The sequence below is a fragment of the Castor canadensis genome, chromosome X, assembly GCF_047511655.1.
Source record: "Castor canadensis chromosome X, mCasCan1.hap1v2, whole genome shotgun sequence".
Classification (NCBI taxonomy): Eukaryota; Metazoa; Chordata; class Mammalia; order Rodentia; family Castoridae; genus Castor; species Castor canadensis.
The window spans coordinates 5,483,138-5,503,667 of record NC_133405.1 but is presented as its reverse complement, the minus strand read 5'-3'; the positions used below and the strand labels follow the sequence as shown (position 1 = coordinate 5,503,667).

Genomic DNA, 20,530 nt, shown 5'->3' with positions numbered 1-20,530 from the left:
GTCTAGTTATAGATAAACATGTATATGCATATATAGTCAGCACATTATTAATAAATATGCCAATGAAGATTAAAGGAGACGAAGGATGCTCTCTAAGTCAACAGGGTCTGGAGCAATTGGGTAAACTTTGATCCTTACTGCACTTCTATCTTTACCCATATCTATCTATAGAGATATAGATACCTTTCTGCAGAAAGACAGGCGTTTTAAGGAATTTGCTTATGTGGTTGTGGAGTTTGGCATATCTGAAATTTGTAGGGCAGGCCAACAGGTTGGAAATTCACACAGTGTTTTCTTTTCTTAAAAGTATTTTGCCTTATTTTTGATTAACATGCATAAATTGTACTTATTGAGGTCTGGCATGATATTTTTATGGTGGTCTGGGATTTGAAACCAGGGCTTTGCACTTGCTAGCGCTGCCCCTAGTCATTTTTTGTTTTACTTATTTTTTGCATAGGGTTTCACATTTTTGCCCAGGGTTGGCCTCAGACAGTGATCCTCCTACCTACTGACTCCTGCATGGCTGGGATTACAGAGATGTGCCATCACCACTCAAATTTCACCTGAGGAGGAATGTCCAGACTCTGCCAGGGACCAAGGAGAGCACTCTGAGTGAGGAATGAAGGGACACCCTCCATCAAGGAAAGGAACCCCAGATTCCAACTCTGGCCTTGTGGTAAGCCCTGGAAGGTCCCGGACAGCAGCATGTTCAGCGTGGCCACTCCCTTCACCTCTCCGCCACCTCAGGGAGTGTTGGAAATGTGACTGGAGCAGACGGAAGTCCATAGAAAATATGGATACAGTTATTACCAGGAGCCAAGAACAGGACTCTGAGGAATGAGGGGACACACTCCCTCCATGGAGAGCAGTCCCACAGAATGTATCTCCACCCCTGTGGTCAGCCCTGGAAAGCCCTGGACATCACGGTCACCCATGGTTACCCTGACCAATCCCCTCACCCCTCTGCCACCTAAGGGGAGTCTGGGAGTCTGAGGAGAGCGGACTGAGGTCCGTACAGGACAGGGGTCCAGGCTCCGCCAGGAACCAAAGCCGGGACCCTAAGAGGGAGGGTGGAGGGTCTTGGGAGAATTCCCTTCCGCCCCTCCTGTCAGCCCTGGGAGACCCCGGGCACCACACCGGATGTGACGTTGCCGGCTTCTAGAAACCTCAGAGGCTGAGGTTGCGCCGCGCTTCAGGTCCGTCCCTCAGAGGCTCAGCTTGTGAAGTGTTGAGGTGAGAGCTAAGGGCGGGCAGAGGAACATCTCACCCAGAGTTAGGGTCCCCAGATAATCTAGCTGCACCCCGGTTGTCAATCTGGCATGCGGGGCGGGGTGGGGAGGGAGGAGTAGAGGAACCTCTAGTCACGGGAGCTCGCTTGCCCCTCCCCCACCCCTCCTCTCGCCCCAGGGAATCCTGGGATTCACAGCTTTGGTGTGAGGAGGAGCGGGTCCGGGCTCTGGGAGGGAAGGAGGGGAGGACTGAAGATGTACGAAGGAAACCCCACCCCCGGATAGAGAGTCCCCAGGTAATCCATCCCTGTCGCGCTTGTCACCCATGTCCCGCATGGGGGTGTCTAGTCACGGGAGCTCGCTCGCCCCTCCCCCACCCCTCCTCCTGCCCCAGGGAATCCTGGGATTCACAGCTTTGGTGTGAGGAGGAGCGGGTCCGGGCTCTGGGAGGGAAGGAGGGGAGGACTGAAGATGTACGAAGGAAACCCCACCCCCGAATAGAGAGTCCCCAGGTAATCCATCCCTGTCCCGCTTGTCACCCTTGTCCCGCATGGGGGTGTCTAGTCACGGGAGCTCGCTCGCCCCTCCCCCACCCCACCTCCTGCCCCAGGGAATCCTGGGAGTCACAGCTTTGGTGTGAGGAGGAGCGGGTCCGGGCTCTGGGAGGGAAGGAGGGGAGGACTGAAGATGTACGAAGGAAACCCCACCCCCGAATAGAGAGTCCCCAGGTAATCCATCCCTGTCCCTCTTGTCACCCATGTCCCGCATGGGGGTGTCTAGTCACAGGAGCTCGCTCGCCCCTCCCCCACCCCTCCTCCTGCCCCAGGGAATCCTGGGATTCACAGGTTTGGTGTGAGGAGGAGCGGGTCCGGGCTCTGGGAGGGAAGGAGGGGAGGACTGAAGATGTACGAAGGAAACCCCCCCCCCCCCCGAATAGAGAGTCCCCAGGTAATCCATCCCTGTCCCGCTTGTCACCCATGTCCCGCATGGGGGTGTCTAGTCACGGGAGCTACCTCGCCCCTCCCCCACCCCTCCTCCTGCCCCAGGGAATCCTGGGAGACACAGCTTTGGTCTGAGGAGGAGCGGGTCCGGGCTCTGGGAGGGAAGGAGGGGAGGACGGAAGGCACACAGAGGAAACCCCACCCCCGAATAGAGAGTCCCCAGGTAATCCATCCCTGTCCCGCTTGTCACCCATGTCCCGCATGGGGGTGTCCAGTCACGGGAGCTTGCTCGCCCCTCCCCCACCCCTCCTCCTGCCCCAGGGAATCCTGGGAGTCACAGCTTTGGTGTGAGGAGGGGAGAGAGAGACCTGTGTTCTGGGAGGGAATGAGGGAAGAGCTGAGGGTGGACAGCAGAGAAACAAAACATCCCTCCCAGAGTTAGGGTCCCCAAATACTCTAGCTGTGCTCTTGTCTCCCTGGCACACGGGGGAGAGGGGAAGCTGGGAGAGCGGTGGTGGGTAGGGGAGGGAGGAGTTGAGGAACCTCTAGTCACAGGAGTATGCTCACCCCTCCCCCACTACTCCTTCTGACCCAGGAACTCCTGGTTGTCACAGCCTTTGTCTGAGGAAGGGACAGGTCCAGGCTCTGGAGGGAAGGAGGGGATTAGTGAAGGTGGACAGAGGAGACCCCACCCCCAGATAAAGGGTCCCCAAATAATTCAGCCCTGTCTCTGTTGTCACCCCGTACCACATGGGGTGTCTAGTCACAAGAGCCTGCTCACCCCTCCCCTACTTCCACCTTCTGCCCCAGGGAACCCTGGGAGTCACAACCTTGGTCTGAGGAGGAGAGGGGGAGGCCAGGGGTCAAGAGGGGACCAGGAGAGAGCTAAGGGTGGATGGAGGAAGCCCCCCCTCCAGATAGTGGGTCCCCCAAATAACCCAGCCCTACCTCTGATGTCGCCCCTGCACCCCAGGGAGTGTTAAGTCATAAGAGTGCACTCATTAAACCCCACCCCTTCTTCTGCCCCAGGGATTCCTGGAAGTCACAGCCTTGGTCTGAAATCTGTGAACAGAATAGGGTCCAGTTCTGTGAGGGCTCCAGGTAAGACTTGAAGGTGCACAGAGGAAGCATAACCAAAGAGAGAGGTTTCACCAAATAATCTAGTCCTGCCTCTGTTGTTTGCCCCCACCTCTCCCACAGGTCCCATGCAGAGCTTATAATCAGGGACTGCCATTGCCCTTCTTCCACCCCCTCCTTCTGCCTCAGGGGACAATAGGAATCAGAGTTTTCCACTGAGGACAGTGGGGAGGAGAGGCCAGGGCTCTTTGAGAGTTGGGGGTAAGAACTGGACAAAATAAACTCCCCCAACATTAAGGATCCCAAAGAATCCATCCACACCCTTACTGTTAGACATGCACAAGGAGGAGCTTCTAATCAAGTGCTCACCCCTTCCCCTTCCATATCTCATGTTTTCCTCTCACGGGACCATGGGAGTCAGAGCCTTGGTCTGAGGGGAACAGACGAGGCTTCACTCTTATTGATAAAGCTGGACAAGGGGCTTCTATTCAGATGACCACCTCTCCCTTTCCACACCTCCTTTTTCCCCCTCAAGGGACTATGGGGATCGGAACCTTGGTCTGAGGGGGACACATGAGACTGGCAGATGACAATTCTAGGTTCTAGTTGGAGGCAATGGAAAGGCCCTGAAGGAAGATGGATGGGTGGCAAATTCCCAGTTTACCTCTGCTGTTTGCCCTGGGTGGCCTAGGCACTGTGTCTGGGAGGTTCCCTAACTCTTGTTTTGTGGCGTCAGAAACCACTGTGGGTCTTGGTCAGAGGGGATGGGGCCTAGACAGTGAGGTAGAGAACCTTAGACTCCAGGAGAAGGAGAACCCGTGGAAGTTCTACACCCGCTGTCAGTCCGGGGAATCCCCATGCAGGGTGACCAGGACGGTGAAGTATAACTTTTGCATGAAGGAACAGAACCTCAGGTGAACAGTGTGGAGACATCCACTGCTGGCAGTCAAGCTGAGGACTTAGTAAGGACTGAGATGACCTGGAAGGGCCCAGCAACACACTGCCTCCAGTGCTGGACGGTCCCACACACTTTGACCAGAAAGGTGATTTCTAACATCTGTATTCGGGTCTGAGAGGTTAAGGCTTTGGCAGAAAGAATAGTGCCTCAGGAGAGTGAGAAAGGGCCCAGGTACTGTCAAGAGACAAGGCAGAACTGAGGGTCCCGGCACACAGGACACATGGGTTCCAGCCCTACCCCTGCTTTCAAGCAGAGTCATGGCCTACAAGCCAACTCAACAATCTGAGGGAGAGGGACACAGGTCTTTAGAGGGTTGGGATCATGCCTGGGCTCAAGGGGAGAACTCAAAGGGACGAATGAAGAAACTTTGCACTCCAGATCAAAGGGGGACCTCTATCCTCATTTTAGCAATGGCCAGAGAGGCCAGATGCAGGGCCCCTTCCCTTCTGCCTCTGAGATATGAGGGAGGAGAGGGCCTTATTCTTAGGAGTGTGGCTTCTGAGGAGTGTCCCAGCAGGACCCTGGAGGAACAAGAAGACCCCTGATCTGAGACATGAAAAACCTATCATTCCTGTCAGGCCAGGGTGGCTCCAGGCAGGACTCTGGGAAGGAGATGCCACCCCTGCCTTCCTATTCAGAGATGGGTTAAGGGTCATGGAGATGGTTGCATTGGCCTGCAAGATAGATGCACAGGTCAGCAGAGGGGAAGGGCACAGGTCTGGTGAGGAGTAAGTATGAATACTTTGAGGACAGGAGGACCCCTGACCCCTGCTACTTCTGTCAGCCTGCAGGGGTGTCCAGATGAGCTTCATTATCTTTTCTCTCCCAGGTCTCAGGGAGCTTAGGGCCTGGAGTAAGAGGAGACACCAGGACATGAGAGGGAGCCAAGCCTGATCATCAGAAGGAGCTGTCCAGGATCTGCCAGGAGTCAAGGTGAGGAGAGAGGGAGTCCCCTCACCGAACACACATGACCTAAGTCCCTCACCTCCCCATTCCACCAGCTAGAAGAAAACCTATGGGGTGTAGGGGGATTAGGATGCAGTTCTCAGTGAGGACAATCACGTGCTCCTTCTCTCCTCCAGGCCTGTGAGTCCCCATCCCCAAGCTCCTGCCCACCCTCCTGCTTGCTGTCCTCAAGGAAAGTCATGATGCCTCATGGTCAGAAGAGCCAGCAACCTAAGCTGGAGGGGAATGCTCAGGCCCAAAGAGAGGCCCCGGGCCTGGTGGATGCGCAGGTCCCTGTGGCTGAGGAGGAGGGGGATACTGGCAACCCTTGTTTCTCCTCTACTCTTCTGATACCAGTCACTCCAAGAGATGTGCCTCCTGCTGGGACACCGTGTTGTCCCCAGAGTCCTCAGAGAGCCACCTGTCCCCCCGCTAGCTCGGTGTCCAGTCCAGGGAGCCAATTCAACCAGGGCTCCAGAAGCCGTGGAGGGGAAGGTCTGGTCCCCCGGAGCAGGCTGGTAAGCCCTGAGTCCTTAATGCGAGAAGCAATATCCTTGGTGCCATCCCTGCTCCTCAAGTATCAAATGAAGGAGCCAATCACCAAGGCAGAGATGCTAGATTATGTCAGGAGAAGTCACCAGGATTACTTCCCTGCAGTCTTCAGCAGAGCCTGTGATTGCTTGCATCTGGTCTTTGGCATTGAAATGAGGGAAGTGGACCCCTCCAGCCACTCCTATATCCTTGTCACTTCCCTGGGGCTGACATATGATGGGTTGCTTAGTGATAAGCAGGGCATGCCCAAGACGGGCCTGCTGATCATCACCCTGAGTATCATCGTTGTGGAAGGCAACTGTGCCTCTGAACAGGTTTTCTGGGAAGGGCTGAGTATGATGGGGGTTTATGCTGGGAGGGAGCACTACTTCTATGGGAATCCCAGGAAGCTCATCACTGAAGATTTTGTGCAGGAGCAGTACTTAGAGTACCGCCAGGTCCCCAACAGTGATCCTGCTTGCTATGAGTTCCTGTGGGGCCCAAGGGCCTATGCTGAAACCAGCAGGATTGACGTCCTGAAACACTGGGCCAAGTTCAGTAGACGTGTTCCTAGGTTCCTCCAATCCCTGAATGATCGGGCTTCTAGAAATGAGGAAGAGGGGGCCCAAGCATGAATTGTCCTCCGCAAGAACCACTGTGGGTCCAGGTGACATTGTTCCGTAGCCTGGGCCACATTCAGTAGCTTCTTCTGCCCCATGTGAAATGAAGCTCATTGTTCATTTGTGTTTGGAGAGAGAAGTCAGTCTTCTCAGTAGTGGAGCCCCAGGTAGGCTGAGGGCATAATATTGTAGAAAAATTTTTGTCTTCCTGTTTATTTGGGAAACGTTGAACTTGACCTTTGTTTCCTTTGGAAGTTTTCTGATGTCCCTTTTAATGGAAGGTTTACTTAGCTTCAGAATGGAAGGTTATGAAGGACAGTAGTCACACATTTATTGCTGTTAATATAGTTTAAGAGGGAGTCTTGTTAATTTTTCAACCAACTGGGAAACCCATGTAGTTTTGTGACTTGGAGCAGGGTAACATGGCAGTGTGTGGCTATTTCCTTAGATGTGAGTAAGGACAGAACACAAAACAGCGTGAAGAGTAAGAGAAAGTAAGATCAATTCTAGCTTTCTCTTTGGTCTTCCTCGTGACGTTAAATAATATGTGTATTTACCTGGATTTGCTTGGCTACCTGAGAATATAGATGAAACTATAACTTAATAAATAATTTCACAACTCACTGTCTCATTTATTCTTCAAACTTCCATTGAACCCCAGCTCTCTGGGAGGCCTTTGAGTAGTGGTGAAGTTACTAGTAGACCAGGGCATCCAGGCCCACCACCCTTACTTTAGAACAGCAGTGTCTAGGAGCCTCAGCCATAAGGGAGGTGTGGATAGGTGGGGCCCAGGCGAGAGTGAGTGAGTGTCAATGCCCTGAGCCAAGGCAGTTCTGGGGCTTCAGGAAACCACAATTCCTTCCATGGGATTTGAGTGTAATGAGGTTATAAGGTGACCATGGAAGGATCCTCGATGCTGTGACTTAGGCTGAGGGTGGAAAACTGCTCTGCGCAGTTCCTTTTGCATGCTGGGTATTGCAGAGGGGGAACAACCTCCTGGGGCAGATATGAGAGGTGCTGCTAAACACGGCACCAAAAGTAGCTGATCTTCCCCATTGTCTACAGGGATTTCCTAAGAGAAGGGTAGTTCTCTCATGAGGTGTGGCCTCACTTGGCTTCCACGTGGCGTTCTGCTTGAGTCACAACAGGCTATTTAAATGATTTTTTAATATGTTATCTTGATTGTATTTGCCATTTACAAGGCAACGCTAGATTTTGGGGTGGTGATGAAATGAATGAAAATGTTTTTGGAGGAAACAGCCTCTGGGTGGGAAGGAAAGAGCTGGTCCTTGACTCCAACTCTAGGAGTTTCCCCTACAGGAAGAGTCCTTCACACCCAGATTCTCCAATGAGTCCTCTTAACATGAACATTAACTCAGTTTTATTCATGGTATTTCATTTGGGGTGATTACCTAGTCCTTGTACCACTGATGTGCATCGTCTCTGAAGTGTCCTGGAGAACAATGACCTCATGAACAACATTCCACTTTGGGAGGGGCTGGGATCAACTACTGGGAGAAGTAACAGCCACTGCCCTTCACTAGTTCCAGCACACGTAAGGCACTGCCCAAGCTGGCTTTACATTCACAACAGATGTCCCAGCATTCCTACTGGACAGGGCTTATTGTGAAGAATCACTGAAAGAAGAGTCAGGAGGTGGGGCTTCATGGGACAGAGACCAAATGTCAATGCTCTGAGCCAAGGTCTTTGGGACTCCTTTGCTCTGGCTCTGGGGTTTCAGGGAGTCGTTGACTAGATTTAGAAGAGAAGAAAATAGTAATGATATTGTTAGAACGAGATTAAACGAGAAATGGAGCTATGAAATGCTATGACAGAGAAAGATTTCCCTTTATTATATGCATTATTTGCAGAATTTCTCTTTTGGAAATAGTCTGGAGACATGGCCCAAACTCCCATGACATCCAGCAGCACAATTTGACATCAATAACACGACCAGAAAAATTGTGAATCAGAGTTGTCTACTTTTAAGTTAGCTACAGACTCCAAGTTGTCATTGATGCTGGAATCTGTCTCCTAGAGTCAGTAACCCATATCTCCTGAAGTTGATTCTCGTGGTGTAAGCTGTTTTAATAGTCACAGGCAGTAATGATAAGGGCCTAGAGGAAAACTGGCAGTGCTTATAAAAGCCAGGAGCCAATTTGAGAAATGCTAATAAAATGGAAAGTGGCAGGGTGTGGTAACTACTTGAACACCCCCAGAATCATGGCTTTGGTGACTGTGAGGATGATGTCATCATCGCTGAAGTGAGAAACACAAGTAGGGTATTAATTTGCATGGGAGGGGACAAGAGTGAGATGGCAAGTTCATTTTGAACTTGTGTTGGAGATGTCTGTGGAAGGTCCAGTTAGAGATGTCAAGTGGATTGTTTGTTATATAGGTACAAGTTTGGCAGGGGTCGGGGAGGAGGTTCTACAGTTTAGAAGTGAATAAAGGTTAGAGACTTCAGAAGGGACCCCGGGTACCTACCATTTGGAAGATTGTAAAAGAAGTGACAGCCCCAAAAGTAGTGAGAAAGAACTAGTATTGTAAAGAGCAGAGTTTTGAAGGACAGAATGGTCAGCAGTATTCAATACTACCAAGGTACCCAGTAAGAAGACTACTGAGACTAATAGTGGATTTAGCAACCTGAAAGTCACTGATGACCTAGACAAAAGTAGCTTCTGTGGAGGCCAGAATAATGGAGGAAATTAATAAGTAAGTAGGAGATTGACAAGTGGTGGAAACCGTGAGCACACATACATCTTTCCAGAAGTCTGATGGTGGAGGGAGAAGGGGAAGGATGCAATCAATGATTGCTGAAGGATAAAGGATCATAAGAGGAGTCATGATGGTAACAAAAATGTAGATATATGTCCAAACTCACAAAATTGTATATGCTGTGTACAGTATTTATTTTTTGCATACCAATTTTGCTTCAGTAAAGCTGGATAAAGAGAAAAACTTAGGCCATATATTTATGACTTTAAAGACTCAAGGCTAATGAGGAAGATATTAGAGAAAATTTGAGAGAGAGCGAGAGAGAGATGAGAAGACAGAGAAAGGCAATAGGTGTGTGAAGAATTGGAAATGTGCTTATGTGAACAGGAGGAGACACATCACTGAGGGTGAAGGTAAAGTGGTCAGAGAAGACTTCATAAATTAATAAGGGGTCACCGTCAGTAGAATGAGGGATGTAATTTCTTGCTTCTAACTTTTGACTGATTGAGAAAACATTGAAATCGTGTATATTAATGGCTACCCCATAATATTGAATGCATACCTGCATTGCACACTGTTTAAATCAAGTCACAACATATCTACCTGCTCGCTCGCTGATCACTTCTTTATGGTGAAAGCTTTCAAAATCCTTTCTTCCAGCCTTCTGAAGTGTACTGTGTAATTGTTCTCTATAGTTCCCCTACTAAGCAATAGCCCGCCAAAACTTCTTACTCCTATCTTACTGCAACTTAGTACATGCTGATAGCCTTTTCCCCAAGACAAGTGCAGCTACTGATGGCCTGAATTTTGTCAAGAAGCACGGCAACTTTGTTTTCTGTAGGCATTAAGGATGACAGTTGATTTGGAAGGTTGAGGAAAGCAGAAAAGGTTTGAATTAGTGATTAGTGAATAAACATTATCAGGGTTTTTCTGGATAGCTTCTTAGCAATCATATCAGACGTTTTTGAGCTTGACTCTCAGAGCTTAACTTCCAACTCTATCTGCTGCATGACAACTGGGGAAGTAGATCACTATGACCAGCGAAAATGGTTCCCTGGTATCAATGACTATTCAACTGAGGATGAACCCTGATTTAATAATGAGGCCAATCATGGTTGATTGATTTTCCCCAGCTGGGATGAGGGTAGATTGTAAAACCAAAGAAATTATATTGTGGGTTATTGGTCCATCCAGGATTGTGGTTGTGTTGAGTGGATGCAGAGAAATGAGTACGAAGTAATGAAGGGTCCTGCAGACAGAGTTGATCCACCAAGATCAACCAAGCCTCACTGATCCACCAGGAATGAGAGCCTGGCTTGGGAGGGATAAAGGAAGGCTTGAAGGAAGCTGCTGGACTGGGACTAAAAGAATGCATCTCAGGACTGTAGGTCTATCTGAAATCAACGAGAAGTGAAGTAGCAGAAAAGGTATGAGAGAGTTCAAAGTGTCGGAGCAGTGATCAGGCGATGTCCTTTGAGGTCTGCTGATGATAGCTTACCTGGGTCTTCAGCATCTGAGCTTTTAGACCGTGTTCCACATCTGTTTGCACCACTGACAATACATGACAGCTCCTTGGAGGTAATATTTGGCAGCAGGAGTGTAGGGAGTATGTGAATAGGCTTAGAATTTCCAACTCTTTTTAAGATGGGGAAGGAATAATAAAATTGGGAGCCAGAAGAATAAGATGGAGCACTTTCAAATGAAAGAAAGCACTACAAATGACTAATTAGTAAGAAGATACTTTTGTTTCTTGGACCAACGGAGAGATCTGTATGCTTTGGAACATAGTGTACTTTACAATTCCTTAGTAAGAGGAATATGAAATGCACTATAGGGCATTTCATATGTGCAATGGCATTAATTGGACTAAAATTGGTTCTATTTCTCTCTCACCATATATATGTTTATGATGTAGTTCATTTATTCTACATGTACATATAGAATAAAGGAGACTGACAAAATTAACACAGACCTGAGTGTTCAACGGAAACAATTTGTTTTCTTAATTACTTGGAGAAGGCTGGGACAAAGAAGGTCAAATGTCAGGTTCTGGCACATGATAGCTTAATGATGTAGCAAGCTGGCCTGAGTCACAGCTTCAGCCAAGGAGTAGTCATCGCTGTTGCCGTATGGCTGCACACTATCTGTGGAACCTCACAACCCTGGCACCCCTTGCTTAGTGGTAATGGGGCAAAGATGCTCTGGAGCCCTCTGAGGTCCATGGGGAACCAGTCAACCACCTGCTCTCCAGACTACTCTGAACAGCCCTGGCATTCCATTTGAACCTTTTCTTTAGTCTGTTCCTGTGACAGACAGAATATCTTTAATACCCTCTTTCGATTTTTACTCTCCTCTGTCAACTCCCACAGTGCTTCTCCCACTTTAGTCACTAGAAGAAATACCTGGGGATCTTGTTTAATGCCATTTCTGACGCAGATCTGGGATGGGGTCTAAGAGCTCCCAGGTGTCCTGATGCTGCTGGTCATGGAGCCACACTCACTCACAACAGGGTTTCTCCAAAAAGGAATTCCTTCATTCCTCAGTTTCCCCTCATCACTGAGCATCCCCCGTGCACAAGTATTATATGAGGCACTGGAGTGGGAGTGGGGAACGAAGACCAAGGATTCAGGGAGGAAGAAGATGTAGTCCCTCCTCACAAGAGACTAGGCAGTGATATTGCACATGAGCACAATGAAGAGATAGAGCGGACACATTACAAGGACTAAATTGCCTAGGTGTTTTGGAAAGAGGAGGTAGACATTCAGATGCATCTTTAAACCTGAGTTGAAGGGCACTAGGTTAAGAAATTGAAAGACATTCCTATCAGAGTGAAAAGCTTGTGCAAAATGCACGCAAGTTTGGGTGGTGATGAGAAGTCTCAGGTAAACGGTTGGTAGAAAGCATAGTGTGTGCGTGAGAGCCAAATTCAGAAAGGCCTTCTCCATCCTGCTAAGAAACTGGTCAGCAAACTTCCCTAGATGTTGAACTGACCAGTCAAGTGATCACAGGCAGTTAGGTTGGGCATCTATCTCAAAATAATAGTAACTTCTTATTGATTCCAATTTTCACAAATGTTCCTCAGATTCTAGGAGCTTCCCAGCCAGGAAGAGTCCTTCACACACAGATTTTCCAATGTGTCCTCTTAGCAGGAACATTTACTGAATTTTATTCTTGATATTTCATTTGGGGTGATTACCTTATTCCATGGATCACTGAGCTGCATATTCTCTGTTGTCCTGGAGAACAATGACCAAATGAACATTCCAGTGGGAGGGGCTGGGATTCAATACAGTTAGAAATAACAGCCACTGCCATTCACTACAGTTCCAGCACCCATAAGGCACTGCCCCAGGGGCTTTACATACATAGCACATGTCCCAGCAGTCCTACTGGACAGGCCTTATCAGCCTTGCTTCACAGATGAAGAGCCTGAGGATCACAGTATGAGGCATTTTCCTGCATAACTGGCTAGTCAGCTACAGAGGGAGAGGAGACCTGGGTCTGAATTCATCTGGAGCCCACACTATTCCCACTCCTCCCAGTCCAAGTTAGACCTTTTGACTCATAGTCCATTTCTCTTCTCAACACTCCATTATGTCCTTGGTGATTAAAAAAAGGACCCTGATGGAAGTCTATGTGCTAAAATCAGCTATAAAGAGTACCTGCTTAGGAAGTGTGAGGCCCTGAGTTCAAACCTCAGTTCCATGGAGAAAAAAAGAAAATATCAGTCAAGTTCATAAAAGCAGAGATAGAAATAGCAAAAGAGATGTCAATAGACACTTTGTCAGAGTGGACAGTATATATCACAAGAGAATCAATCCATCAAGAGCACAATACACTGATGTTTGTGCTCCTAAAAGCAGAACTTAAGAATAGGAAAAAAAGAGAGTCAAATTTATAGTTATATTTGGAGACTGTAACACTCTTTTCTGAGGAAATGATAGAGAACATTTGCAAGTACAGAAGGTTTCTTAGGGCACTATTAGCCAACTTAATCTAGATAGCATTTAGAGGACACAGTACTCAACAGGATGTATATTTTCAAGCGCATATGGAATATTAACCAAAATAGGTGATAAAATAGCTCTTGAACATTAACAGTGTTGAAGTCAAAGTATGTGCTATGGTTTGAACATACAAGAAGCAGATTCCAGAAACTTAATATCCAATACAACAGAGTTGGGAGGTGGGATATGGTGGGAGGTACTTAGGTCATGAGGGCTCCATTGTCATAAATGGATTAATGCCCACTATAACTGCTCTTGAGGGTGCAAGTTTGATCCATTGGTCTCTCTTGCCCTCTCTGTGCCCTTCTGCCATGGAATGAGGCAGCAAGAATGCCTTGACCAGATGCTGGCTTCTTGATTTGGGGTTTCCTGGCCACCAGAACTGTAGGCCAATACATTTTGTTCACTACAAATTAGCCACTCTGTGGCATTCTGCAATAACAGTGCAAAACAGAGTGGGACTAAAAAATTTAATAAAAGCTATCTGTAATTCCCCAAATATTTGGAAGATGGTTAATTCTCACTGTCAACTTGATTGTTTTGGGAGGTGCCTAGGAGATTGGAGAAGCACATCTCTGGGTGTGTCTGTGAGTGTGTTTCTAGAGAGGACTAGGTAAGACTTGCCCTCAAGGTAGGCGACATCATCCCATAGCCTGGGGGCCTGCACAGAATAAAAGAGAGAACCAGATACTACAAGCATTCTCTCTCTGCTTTCTGTTCACCGTGATGTGAGCTGCTCTTTTCCATAGCCTCCCTGCTATGATGAACTGAAACCTCAGAAATCATTAACTAAAACAAAGCTTTCCTCCCTTAAGTTGTTTTGCTCAGGTATTTTATCACAGAGTTGAAAAGTTTATTAACACAGAAATTTGTACTGAGAATGGGGTCATTACTGTGGTTCCTAACAGTGTGGTTCTGAACTCTTAGCAACTGGCTTGTGAGAGGAGTTTGGAAAAGTTTGGAGACGTGGGCTAAAGAAAGTCCAGAATGCTGTAAGCAAAGCATAATGGGTGATTCTTGTGGGAGCTCAGAAGACCAGAGTGTGATAGAAATGGGGAGAGTGAAGACTGGGATCATCAGGTTTTAACAAGAACTGTGTCAGGAATTGTCCTCGAGCCCATGCATGCTACATTCTGACAAAGAACTTGTCTGTATTTTATTTGTGTCCTAAGATTTTTGAGTGGGGCTAAATTTAAAAGTTAATGGACTAATTAATCTGGTGGAGGAAATTTCAAAGCAGACCAGCATTCAGGGTGAGGCGTGGTTATTGCTGGCTGCTTTTACCCAGTTTTATAGTGAGAATTGGTAGCCCAAAGCAGAGCAGAAAGATTTGTAAAATGTGCAGTTCAGTCAGAAAAGGAGTACCTTTCAAATTGGGGACAGGGAAGGGGTGGTTGTTAAAGAGATTAGTGCCACTGAAAAGAAGCCAGTTGCATCAGGATTATAAAAAAAAGATGCTGTGAAGCCATCTCAGTGACCAGCAAGTCCCTACCCTCTCAGTCTCAAGGGTGTAAATATGTAAACTCATTTCAAAGAAATTCCTTTAGGAAGAGAGAGCCACATGGGCATCCTGCTGGCATAAGGCTGCCTAGGAAGTTGTTTCCCCAGGAGTCATTCAACCATACTCATTCACCTATGCACTCAGAAGCTGATTTGGCTATGGTCTAAGGGACCTCAGCCACTTCTCCAGCTGGAGGCAGACCTTGGTGGTGTTTATGTGATGCTGGCTTTGCAGGCATGTAGAATGCACGAATTTTAAAGTCATGGGGGCTTCCACCCAGATTTTAAGGAAAAGTCTGGGAGACCAGGCACTGTGTAGCATGACTGTGTTCCTTCAGGAAGCTCCTTAGAGGGTGATATGTGAAACTGTGAGAATGAAACTGAAGATAGAATGGTGACCCTAAGAAGTTAGGGAAGTCAGAAATGCAGGACATCTGCCAAGGAAAACCACGGGCAACAAGCAGAGCTAGCCCAAGAGAAGCTACATGGGCTGCAAACAGCAAGGCCATGGGACAAGGTTGTTCAAACCCTCAAGAGCTCAAATCATGTCACCACATATCCTGGATGCCAGACATGGATGGACCTACATGGTTTATGATTCAATGTTTGCCTTGCTGAGTTTTGATCTTGTTTTTGCCGGTTTTTTTTTTTTTTTTTTTTTTTTTTTACCAGCACTGGGGCCTCATGCTTGTTAGGCAGGCTTGCTACCACTTGAGCTACTCCACTGGCAATGATCATTTCTTTCTGTCCCCTCATTCCTCCCTTTTGCAGTGGGATGTTTTAGTCTGTACCAGTGGAGTCATTGGATGTTGAAGATTTGTAGCTTATTTTTTTTAATAAGGGCCCACAACTGAGAGTTTGCCTTGACTCTCAGAAGAGACATTAAACTTGGACTTTTGAGCAATGTTGAAACTATTAACACTATTTGACCTCTTGGGGATGAACTGGATTAATTTTACATTATGAGATGGTCATGAACCTTTTGGCTTAATGAGATGTATTTGGATGTCAAGTTGACAAGAAGTGGACTTGTGATGGTTAATCTTACTGTTAACTTGACTGGATTGAGAAGTGCCTAGGATATTACTAAATCACAACTGTGGGTGTGTCTGTGAGGGCATTTTCAGAGAGAATTGCCTGAGAGATGAATGTGGGCAGCACCATCACATAGGCTGGGATCCTGGATGGAACAAATACCAAGATTAATGCCAAAATAAATAAAAAGAAAAATACAATGTTGCAGAAATTGTGGGATTCAGCCAAAGGTGTACTTAAAGAGAAATTTATCTTATTATATGCTTGTATTAGAAGGAAATAAGAGATTTAAATCAATATTCTTAGCTTCCACTTTATGGAACTATAAAAAGAAATGTAAACCATATCCAAGGCAAGGCAAATGACTGGGATTAATATAGGTAAGAATAGAAATTCATGAAAATTTTAAATTAGAAAAAAATAAACAAGATCATTGGAACCAAAAACTAGTTCTTTGAAAAGATCAGATAAATGGAAATATCCAATATCAGGTGGGAGACTTTAAAAAGAGAAAGGTTGTTGAGAAGCAATGACTTTAGAATAGAGATAAAAGTATAGGAAGCAGTACATACAAAGCAAGTGACAGATGGTATAGGAGTTTTTAGGAAGGGCAAAGATGACATAGCATGTAATATAACTCTAAGATCAATAAATATTTTATGTTGTAGTAGTGATGTTTAATTGTTGTGAAACAGCCAACAAATCACTTAGTTATATAGCAAATATACATAAAAGAAACAAGATCAGAACACAGAAAGATAAGACACAGTTTTTATTCTACAAGGAGAAAATGTTGACTGAATATAAAATGATGTTTGAATCCATATTTTAAAAGGAGAAAAACAAAAATGTTGTGTGATTATTCCATTGTGAAAAATTAATTAGGTACATGTATTTTATATCAGAGAATATATCAAAACAAAATAATTTTGTGAAACTTGGGTATTTATGAATTATTTTTAAAGTGTATGAACAAAAATACAGAACTTATAGAAATAAAAAGGGTATGTAGCTCTAAAAAGGAAAAAACCAGAGTAATATGGTAATGAGAAAATTCCTGAGGCACAAAACCAATATGAAATTATACCAATGTGAGAGAGACAGTTAACGACTTTGTTAGGACAGTGTAGGAATGAAAATGTTAAAATGAAGAAATTATGATTGCAGAATTTACAAATGTGAGATCAACACAACTGATAGTACAGAATAAATATGAGCAAAATCAAGAATTAAGGTTCTTTTAACATGGTATTGACTTTCTGAAAGATAACTGTGTACTAAGAGACTATTGTATAATCATTTTGAAGGAAAGTGCTGATCATTCCTTTGAAAACATCATTTTGTTCTTATTAAAAATCAAGGACTATTTAAATAACAGGCATTACTAAGAATTAATGGCAGTAATGACTGAAGCTCATTTAAAAAATTATTTGCTGATTATGAACTTAGAAAGGAGACATAAATAACATACATACAGTCCTTTCTAGAAATACTGGATCCAATCATGTTGTGTAGAATATGGTTTAAATACAAATATAACTTCCCTTTAGAAAGATAATACTTTTTTCTAGAGGGAAGGCTTTAAAAGCAAAGTAGAATGTTACCTATGCAGCACTTTATGTCAAAGTCTGGAAAAAGTTGGGTGACTACAGCTTACTGATTGTATTTCAAAGTACTTATTACTTTCTAGGTACACACCAGAGGCTAAATAGAATCAAGCAAGAGGCTGATCTGTATTGTAAAGAAACCATCGAAACAAAACATTAGTTTTGGTAGTCTGAATTACATTCTAAAATATAATATTTTGTAAATGTGAAGGTAATTCATATGTTTCAGAAGTTTTGAAAAACATTGAATGCGTAAGTAAGAAATCAAAGCTTTGTTGCTTTTCTGCTGCATCTTATCCCAGTTCTAAACATGTCTCTGTGAACGTACATAAGAGCACCTACCATACCATAGTCTTTCGTTCATGATTTTCATTTGAACAAATTTTAAATGCTGTGGCATTTTTATGCATGAAATTAGGTTTTTAATTTTAAGCTTAGGAATTCTACTTTTTCCCCAAATGAAGTAATAGGAACCAAATGTGTATGTGTACCTTAAGCAACTAAAAAAAAACCTGACAAAACATATGAAACAACGCATTTCAATTTATTGGATATTAGGCAAAGAAAGGATGGTTGTGATTTCTGATAGATGGAAAGTAAATGAGGCAGTCCCTGCAATTACCTCCAGCTTATTGCCTGAAGATAAATTGCAGCTCACAGTGCACTGAGGAAAAGGCTGACTTACCTTGAGTGGGGGACATGGCACTGGGAGTCCAGGAAGGTTAAGATGACTAGAACTTGCAGTACAGACCCTTGGAAAAGAAAAGGTGTGTACAGAAATCTCCTGAGCTCACAGAAGGTGGAAGATAGCTCCTGTTCCCATAAGGCAAAGCACAATACCTCATAATTGATAGGGCACTGGATTAGAGTGCTCAAGAGGATTTTGTCTTAGTGGCAAAGAAATATTGACTGTAGGGCAAACACTACTCTCTGATTCTCACATAAAAAACCTTAAAGCAAGACTCAAAAGGATCATTCTGCTTTTAAATAACTTAACTATGTCCCAGGACAAAGCTTAAGAATATTTATTTGTAGAGATAAAAAATATCCTACACTCAAACAAGGCAAAATTCACAGGGTTTGGCATGCAGACAAAATTATCAGTCATTCTAAGAAAACAGGATGATAGGATGAATAATTGAAAGAAAAATCAATTGCTATCACAGATTAGGACAATAAAAGGCAATAAAACAGTTATCAAAGTTGATACATATGTTCAAGAAATAAAAATATTAATAAAATGTAAAATGGAGAATGGACAATTTAAAAGAGACCTGAAATAATCTCTGAAATATGAAAATTACAATTTCTGAGTTGGAAAAATATAATGGTGCATGACAATGGCAGATTAGACATGACAGAAAAAAGATTAGTGAACTTGAAGATATAGCAATAAAAAACTGCCAAAACATAACACAGAAAGAAAAACGTCCATCGAAAATAATGAATAATCATTAGTGAGCTCTGAAGCAATTTCAAGAGGCCTAATAGAGATGCATTTGAAGACCCCTCCACAGGGGAGGAAATATAGGAGGTAAAAACATTTGAATTCCTGAATGAAAATTATCCAAATTTAATGAAAACTATAAATGTACAGATCCAAGAGGCTAAAAGCACCCTAAGGAAAAAGAAAGTGAAGAAAAGTACATGATATCTAATAATTAAATTGCTTAAGATGAGTGATAAAGAGAAAATCTTAAAAGTGACCAGAGGGACAAAATACATTACCTATATAGGAGAATAAAGATGACAGCGTATGTCTTGTCAAAAACAATGAAGGCCAGAGACTAGAGGAGTAATATCTTGAAAGTACTGACAGAAAAATAAGGTTATGAGTCTACAACTGTCTACTCAGTGTAAGTATATTTCAAACCAAGATGAAATGAAGTATTCTTTAGAATCAAATACCTACAGAGGTGTGTTAAAACAAATGTTGAAGAAGACCTCTCGGAAGAAACGATACCAGGTAGAAATTTGAAGGCACACAAAGGAATGAAGAGCACTGAGAATTGCAATGATATAGGTAAGTATACAGATGACTTCCTTGGTATGTAAACGGGATTAAAAACGAATGGTTGAAAGTAACAGTAGTAACAATGTAGAGTTGTGTACATAACATAGGAATAAAATATATGAAACAATAGTGAAAGGCCAACAGGAGAGAGATGGAAATACACTATTGGTTTTCACATGTCTGTCTATTCTGAGTTTCCTTTTCTCACTATTTTCCTTCTTATAGCTGAGGCCCTAGCACAGTGGAGCCCACATATGCATTTTTTGAAGTGGGTTGTCACTGTGTTGCCCAGTTTGGCCTCAATATACTCGTGGGCTCGAGCAATCCTTCTGCCTTAGCCTCTGAGGAGTTGAAACTACAGGCACACAGCACCAAACCTAGATCCAGGCATGTAAATAGCACTCATCATTTAAAATGCATTTAAAAAGCACAGTGTAATGATGTGAACTCCAGACCCAAGATCACTCTACTTTGTTGAATGAGAAACTCATACAAAAATTTACTTCTCCTTGTGTTTTTCAAGGGAATTAAGCCACATATCTTCAATAGATTGTACTAGTTTTCCTTTTCTCACTATAACAGGCTTACCAAAACTACCCTGGCTTCAAACAGCACATTTTGAGAATTTTTAAACTGATACATACAAGTTTTATTTATCCATGGTGTACCATGTGGTACTTCAATAAATGTATATGTTGTGTAATGTTCAAATCAGGGTAAATGCATCTCCTCAAACTTTTATTATTTATGGTGACAACACTCAAAATCCTTTCTTCAAGTTTTTTAAAAATGCATCACATCATTACTATCTGTAGTCACCTACTGTGCAACAGAGCACCAGAATTTATTTCTCATAACCATAACTTAGCCCTCACTGAGCAACCTTTCTCCTTTCCCTCCCCCTACTCTCCCCTGCCTCTGGTACCCACCATTCTACTCTCAACTTCTATGAGATGAACATTTTTAGATTCTGCCTATGAGTGATTGTCTTTCTGTGCCTGGCTTCTTTCACTTAATGTAATCACCTACCATTCCACCCATGCTGTTGCAAATGACAGGATTTCATTCTTTCATGACTAATATTCCACACTGTATATTTACCATATTTTCTTTATCTCTTAATTAGTTAAGAGACATGTTGTTTCCATTTATTGACTGACGTGAATAATGCTGTCGGAGTGAAGGTATCTTTTCCCTTGAATATGTACTCAGTAGTGGGACTTCTGGAGCATATAGTTCTACGTTTAATTTTTTGAGGAACTTCCCCTTCTATACCATTTTTCACAATGGCTGTACTAATTTATATTCCCACTAACAGTGTGCAAGGATTTCCTTTTCTCCACATTCT

The 20,530-nt window shown here is 44.3% G+C and overlaps 1 protein-coding gene across 1 annotated transcript; it reads left to right on the top strand.

Annotated features, from left to right (window-relative positions):
* Nucleotides 1-5,557: 5,557 nt before the first annotated feature.
* Nucleotides 5,558-6,786, top strand: LOC141419655 (melanoma-associated antigen 10-like). The gene has a single exon (XM_074062874.1). The coding sequence runs from the start codon at nt 5,687-5,689 to the stop codon at nt 6,314-6,316; it is 630 nt and encodes a 209-aa protein (XP_073918975.1). The 5' UTR covers nt 5,558-5,686; the 3' UTR covers nt 6,317-6,786.
* The last annotated feature ends 13,744 nt before the right edge of the window (nt 6,787-20,530 follow it).